This window comes from Colobus angolensis, unplaced genomic scaffold (genome assembly GCF_000951035.1).
Source record: "Colobus angolensis palliatus isolate OR3802 unplaced genomic scaffold, Cang.pa_1.0 Scaffold10, whole genome shotgun sequence".
In the NCBI taxonomy this organism is placed as follows: domain Eukaryota; kingdom Metazoa; phylum Chordata; class Mammalia; order Primates; family Cercopithecidae; genus Colobus; species Colobus angolensis.
In genome coordinates this window covers 21,401,855-21,409,195 of record NW_012110919.1, presented here as the reverse complement: position 1 = coordinate 21,409,195, position 7,341 = coordinate 21,401,855, and the positions used below count along the sequence as shown (strand labels likewise).

Here is a 7,341-nt window from a genome sequence, read left to right as displayed (position 1 = left end):
TTGTGCCACTGAACTCCAGCCTAGGCAACAGAGTGAGACCCTATCTCAAAAAAAAATCTCTTTTTTTCTATATTTTTTCTCAACTTTATTGAGGTATAACTTACATGTCATAAAACCACCCATTTTAAATACACATTTCAATGACTTTTAGTAAATTTACCAAGTTGTGCAACCATCACCATGATCCAGTTTTAGAACATTTCATCAGCCCAGTAAGAGCCCTCATACCCATCAACAGTCACTCCACACTCCCACTCTCTCCCCATGGTTGCTCAACCCAGGCAACCATGAATCTACTCTATGCCTGTAGATTTATCTTTCCTGGATAATCTTTCTTCTTAAACTCAGCAGAGTAAATTCTGTTGTTTAAAACTAGAAACCCTGTCCAATAGAATACTAATATCCTCTTTTTTGGGAGACGGAGTCTCATTCAATCACCCAGGTTGGAGTGGAGTGGCACGATCTCGGCTCACTGCAACCTCTGCTTCCTGGGTTCAAACAATTCTCCTACTTCAGCTTCCTAAGTAGCTGGGATTACAGGCGTGCGTGACCACGCCCAGCTAATTTTTGTAGTTTTAGTAGAGATGGGGTCTTACCACATTGGCGAAACCAGTCTCGAACTCCTGACTTCAAATGATCCACCCGCCTCGGCCTCCCAAAGTGCTGGGATTACAGGCATGAGCCACCACGCCCGGCCCTAATATACTCTTATTACAGAAGAAGAAACAATGACTCAGAAAGGTTAAGTCACTTGTCCAAGATCTTATAGTAAGTGGTAGAGCTGAGATTGAACCTAAGCATCTCACACCATAGTCCATGCTCTCATTAAAGTATGCAGTGTAGGCCAGGAGCGATGGCTCACACATATAATCCCAGCACTTTGGGAGGCTGAGGCGGGTGGATCATGAAGTCAGGAGTTCAAGACCAGCCTGGCCAAGATGGTGAAACCACGTCTCTACTAAAAGCTACAAAAATTAGCTAAGCATGGTGGCAGGTGCCTGTAATCCCAGCTACTTGGGAGGCTGAGGCAGGAGAATCACTTGAACCCAGGCAGCGGAGGTTATGGTGAACTGAGATCTTGCCACTGCACTCCAGCCTGGGTGACAGAGTAAGACTCCGTTTCAAAAAAAAAAGTATGCAGTGTGCAGTATAGAGAGTGGAGGGGACAGGGTGAGACTGGAGGAAAGGAGACCATTTAGGAGACTATTGGGTTGTCCAGATAGGAAAGCTGATGGTGACCTGGACTGAGGAGGTAATAGAGGCAGAGGAGAGAAGTAGATGACTTTGAGCAATATTACAAAGGTAAAACAGTAGGATTTGGCAACTGAATGGGCGAGGGGGAAAGAGGGAGAGAATGAGTCAAGGAGTGTGCCATGTTTCTGGCTTGGACAACTGATGGATGCTGGAATAACTTGCTGGGATAGGAAATGCAGGAGAAAGGGCCAATTTGGGGTGGAATATGAGGTCAGAACTGAAGGCATTGAGTTTGAGGTGTCTATGGAACATACACATGTAGATGTTGAATAGGTGGTTGGATATATGCATCTGGAGCTGAGATGCAGGTTTCTTTTCTGTTGAGACAGATTCTCACTCTGTTGCCAGGCTGTAGTCCAGTCATGTGATCTCGGCTCACTGCAGCCTCTGCCTCCCAGGCTCAAGTGATTCTCCTGCCTCAGCCTCCCCAGTAGCTGGGATTACAGGCGCCCACCACCACACCCAGCTAATTTTTGTAATTTTAGTAGAGATGGGATTTCACTATGTTGGGCAGGCTGGTCTCGAACTCCTGGCCTCAGGTGATCCTCCCACCTCAGCCTCCCATATGCTGGGATTTCAGGCGTGAACCACTGTGCCCGGCCTGAGATGTAGGTTTCTATATCACCAGCATATAGATGTGAACTAGAACCATGGAAGAAGCTGTAACTCACCGGCAAGATAAGAAGTAGATGAGAAAGCAAGAGGGCCGAGAACTGAACCCAGAGAAGTACTAACCTTTAAAGGGTGGGAGTGCCGAACCCAAAGGATTCTGAGAAGGCGTAGCCACAGAGATCCAATGAAAGTCAGGCAAAGGCGGATTCCTGCAAGCTCAGGGAAGGAGGTGAGGGAGGTGGGGCATGGTCACAGTGTCAACTGGTGCTGAGAGTTCCAGGAAGATCAGGTCTGAGGTGTGTCTATTGGATTTAGTGACAATGACGTTGTTGTTTACTTGGCTTTAGAGAAGGGATGGGGGTGGGAGCCAGACTGGAGTGGGCGGAGGAGTGAATGGAGATGCAGAAATGGATATGATGACTCACTCTTTCAGGGGACTTGGCTATAAAGAAGAGAGGCATGGAGTGGTGGTAGGAGAATGTGGGATTGAAGGGGGGTATTTTGGAGACAGAGTTTCACTCTTGTTGCCCAGGCTGGAGTGTAATGGGATGATCTCGGCTCACCGCAACCTCCATCTCTGGGGTTTAAGCGATTCTCCTGCCTCAGCCTTCCAAGTAGCTGGCAATATAGGCATGTGCCACCATGCCTGGCTAATTTTGTATTTTTAGTAGAGAAATGATGTTTAAGTGCAGATGGAAAGGGGACAGGAGAGAAAGGGAAGTTGATGTGGTAAATGAAAATGATCTTCATCATCTTCCTCACCATCACCAGCAGCAACCACAAGGAAACCGTGTTCTGCTCTGGGACTGCCCTGTTACTTTTCTTCCTGAGAAAATGATCCAAAATCTATCCCCCTGTAACTTTCACCTTTGGTTAAAGTTTTGCCTTGTGTCCCTGTACACTGCTACTATGTCTCTCCTCTTCTTCAAACTCACAGCCACCATCCTACAGGCGATGTGCTCCCAGCCTGGTGACCAGACCCTCAACTGTCTCAGCCAAGTTCACACGACTACCCTCTTGTTTGTCAAGTCCCGCTTAAGAGGTGGTATGTGTTTGGATGAACGGAGGCAAGATGGCGCACTTCCGGGTTCTTCATTACCAACTTTTCCCACGCGCACCAAAATGCAGCCGGCGCCCGGGAAGGTGCAGACCAACCGGGCATGCGCCAGGTGACGTCAATCCGAAGAGACCAAGATTTACCTGGTCGCACCTGCGGAACGCCCCCCGACACGCCCGTGCCCCGCCTATTGCCCTCCCACTCCTAGAAAAGCCGCTCCGGACGGACGCCACGCGCGGACTTCCCAGCCCCACTCCTGTTGGGATGTCGGGACTGTGTCAGGAACTCCCTCCGAGAGCTCCACGGGCGACTCTGTTGGCCTCCTTTGCTGGAGGCCGACAGACCTCTCCTTACCCACCTTCTTCCCCTGAAGCTAGGTGACCAAAATAAATTTGCAGTTTTGCTCCTACCCTTGCCTACCCGCTGGTTCTTTTGTGCCCGCTCTGGTGGTCTTTAGAAAAACAAATCAGTATGCACACTCTTTCTTTGGTGATGGAAGCATGAAATGGTTCAAGCATTTATGATTTGGGAAAATGAACTCAGAAAGAAAATATGCACACCCTTTGACCCAGAAGTCCTACAGACTTAATGCCTTAGGTGTGAGAAGAAGCTTGTGCAGGGATTCCTGGCAACATGAATGTGGGGTGGACACACAGTGAGCACAGTTGTTAGGAGCACAGCCTGAGTTCATTCTCCCTGAGATCAGGAACAGGACAAGGACGCCCGCTTTCACCGCTGCTGTTCAACATGGTACTGGAAGTTCTAGCCAGAGCAATTAGGCAAGAAAAGCAATAAAAGGCATCCAGATGGCAAAGAATGAAGTCAAACTATCTTTAGTCACAGATGGCACAATCCCATATATGGAGAATCCCGAAAAATTCACAAGAAAACTATTGGATAGAGCTTATTACTAATTCAGTAAAGTTGCAAGGAACAAGATCAACACACAAAAATTAATTGTGTGGGTGTGTGTGTGGTTTTTTTTTTTTTTTTACACCAGCAAGGAACATTTGAAAAGGAAATTGGAAAGATAATTCCATTTACCATAGCATTTAAGAGAGCTGAGGCTGTGGAGCCAGATGGCTGCATTCAGAGCTGGTGCTGCTGTTTACCATGTGGCCTTGGACAAGCTTCTTGCTTCATTCATGCCACAGTTTGTTCAGCTATTAGGTGGAGGTAATACTAGCACCTTCCTTATAGAGTTGGTTTTTGTTTTCTTTTTTTTGGTGGGGGAGAGTAAGGATTGCAAAAATTAATATATGTCAGCAAAATAGACTTAGAAGAGTGGTTGGCACATGGTAAGGACTATATTAGGGTTACCAAAAATGTTTATAATTGGGAAAATAGAACAAAAGTTCCAGTTAAATATCTATCCCAGAGACTGGCTGGCAAATTATCACAATGTACCTCTCAGCTTGAGCCCTATGGAACTGCCTGTATTCTATAGCTATGGCCTACAAAATGGGCAGTTCTTTCTTTCTTTCTTTTTTTTTTTTTGGAGACAGAGTCTCACTCTGTTGCCCAGGCTAAAGTGCAGTGCAGTGGCATGATCTCAGCTCACTGCACCCTCCACCTTCTAGGTTCAAGTGATTATGCTGCCTCAGCCTCCCAAGTAACTGGGATTACAGGCATGCACCACCACGAATGGATAATTTTTGCATTTTTAGTAGAGATGGGGTTTCCGCCATGTTGGCCAGCCTGGTCTTGAACTCCTGGCCTCAAGTCATCTGCCTGCCTTGACGTCCCAAAGTGCTGGGATTATAGGCGTGAGGCACCATGACCTGCCAAAATGGGCAGTTTCATATATTCAATCACTAGGATACTCTTTAGCCACTGAAAATGATTGTGTATCATAGATCTGTCTTTATCACAGATATATATTTACTGTCATAGAAAGAATTAATAACATATTATTGAGTAAAAAGAGCAAGTTACAAAACAGCCTGCAGCCTGGAGTGTGGCCACGTTTGTAACATCAGTATATCTATTTGTGTGTCTAGGTGTGGACATAGAGAGATATCTAGAGGACACTCAAAAGTTTCAACAGTGATTGCCTGAGTGATTTGTGCTGGGATCTTTTTTTTTGAGACAGAGTCTTGTTCTGTCACCCAGGCTGGAGTTTGCAATGGCATGATCTTGGCTCACTGCAATCCCCGTCTCATGGGTTCACATGATTCTCCCACCTCAACCTCCCGAGTAGCTGGGATTATAGGCGCCCACCACTGCGCCTGGTTAATTTTTGTATTTTTAGTAAAGACAGGGTTTCACCATGTTGGGCAGGCTGGCCTCAAACTCCTGACCTCAAGTGATCCACCTGCCTTGGTCTCCCAAAGTGCTGAGATTACAGGCATGAGTCACTGCACCCAGCTGGGATCTTAATTTATACTTTTTCTTTTTAGCCCTTGATTTTCACCCTGTTAGACTGACTTTAGGAATCTAACCCCCAAAAGTGCAAAAGAATACATTAGAGTTGAAGCCACTAAGTTAGTGGTAATTTGTTACAGAAACTAATATACTCGGGTTTTAACTTGCCTTGGGGGTGCTGGCTCTCCCCCATTTTCTTCTCAGAGCATCTCTTGGGGCCTCAACCCTTGCTGAGCCCCCACTATGGCCTAGTGGACCAGGGATGGACTTGATTAGATTCTCCTCTTGGGATTTTAAATAAAAGAATCAGAGGCTGTATGCTCAGCTTCACCATGCTGCACTGCAGGCACAATGCCTGGCGCCACTGTTCTGTAGGGGTCCATGAAGATGTCTGTTGGCCCTGGGTTAGTCATGAGCTAAGGGATATGAGGGCAGTTCACTTTGAAGGCTCAGCCCTTTGGTGTTACCTTTGCTCTGGAACCTCAGGAGCTGTAAGGGGCAGAGGAACTTTGCTGAAAGGCACATCCTTCCTGCAGAGCTTGAAGAACAATCTAACCATGCTGGCATGGGGCCCATCCCACCTGCGATGCCAGTGTAAGTGTGTGAAAGTCACTCATATTCGGCTGGGTGCGTTGGCTCATGCCTGTAATCCCAGCACTTTGGGAGGCCTAGGTGGGTGGATCACGAGGTCAGGAGATCAAGACCATCCTGTCTAACACGGTGAAACTCCGTCTCTACTAAAAATACAAAAAATTAGCGCCTGTAGTCCCAGCTACTCTGGAGGCTGAAGCAGGAGAATGGCGTGAACCTGGAAGTGGAGCTGGCAGTGAGCTGAGATCGTGCCACTGCACTCCAGCCTGGGCGACAGAGCAAGACTCTGTCTCAATAAAAAAAAAGAAAAGAAAAGAAAAAAGAAAGTCACGCATGTTCAGAGCGTGTGGATTGGGACTCTGAAGACCGACTTTATGGTGGACACCTTCATCTCCATTCGGTGAGTCCAGCACAAGCAGCCTGAGAGTTCCATGGGCTCAACCTCACCCTCCATCCTTATTTCCCTGCCACTCCAGGGCTCTTCCTCATCCAGACTTGCCTGTGAGTGCGCCTTGATGGATGTATTAGTCTGTTCTCATGCTGCTAATAAAGGCATATCCAAAACTAGGTCATTCATAAAGACAAGAGGTTTAATGGACTCACAGTTCCACAGGGCTGGGGAGGCCTCACAATCTTGGTGAAAAGCGAAAGGCACGTCTTACATGGTGGCAGGCAATGAGCGAATGAGAGCCAAGCAAAAGGGGAAACTTCTTATAAAACCATCAGATCTCATAAGACTTAGTCACTATCTCCCACCGGGTCCCTCCTACAACATGTGGGAATTATGGGAGCTACAATTCAACATGAGATTTGGGTGGGGACACAACCAAACCATATCAATGACTTCTCTCCCATTAGCTCTCTTCTACCTCCCAGACTCTTTCCAGATTTCCTCTTCTTCTTCTTTTTAAGAGACTGGAGTCTTACTGTGTTGCCCTGGCTGGTCTTGAACTCCTGGGCTCAAGGGATCCTCCCACCTCCACCTAATAAGTAGCTGCGACTATAGGCATGCACCACCACACCCCCGAAATTTACCCATCCTCCCCGACCCAGTAAAAGCCTCAGCTTCTTCACACCCCTGTTTAGCTCCAGGCACCAGCAGCTTTGCCTTCTATAGAATGCATAAATTTATAGCCTCTTAGAGCAAAAAGGTCAGGGATTAAACCTACCACCTGGAGGGGTGATATGGCTTGCCTTAGTCACCAACCAAGGTCAGGAGAATATTTCTGGGATGGTCATTAGCACTTTCTTTCCAAAGGGAGGACAGTACAAACTCATTTTCATGATCACAGTATTCCCCTCCTATAGGTAAAGTGTGCAAACTGGCTTTCATTCCCTCTTTTTTTCCTTTGATGCAGCACTGAAACTTTTTTTTTTTTTTTTTGAGATAGAGTCTGGCTCTGTTGCCCAGGCTGGAATGCAGTGGCGCAATCTCAGCTCACTGCAATCTCTACCTCCCAGGT

At 47.0% G+C, this 7,341-nt stretch overlaps 1 protein-coding gene across 2 annotated transcripts in view; it reads left to right on the top strand.

Annotated features, from left to right (window-relative positions):
• LOC105507666 (chromosome unknown open reading frame, human C12orf76) overlaps nt 1-7,341 on the top strand; it is a 40,751-nt gene that overhangs the window by 5,477 nt on the left and 27,933 nt on the right. Inside the window, exons 3-4 of one of the 2 annotated variants that reach the window (XM_011936262.1) lie at nt 3,924-4,099; nt 5,774-5,881. In XM_011936262.1, the coding sequence (XP_011791652.1) occupies nt 3,924-4,099; nt 5,774-5,881 (284 nt within the window). The remainder of the gene's footprint in view (nt 1-3,923; nt 4,100-5,773; nt 5,882-7,341) is intronic. The other variant, XR_001001136.1, reaches the window with a different exon arrangement.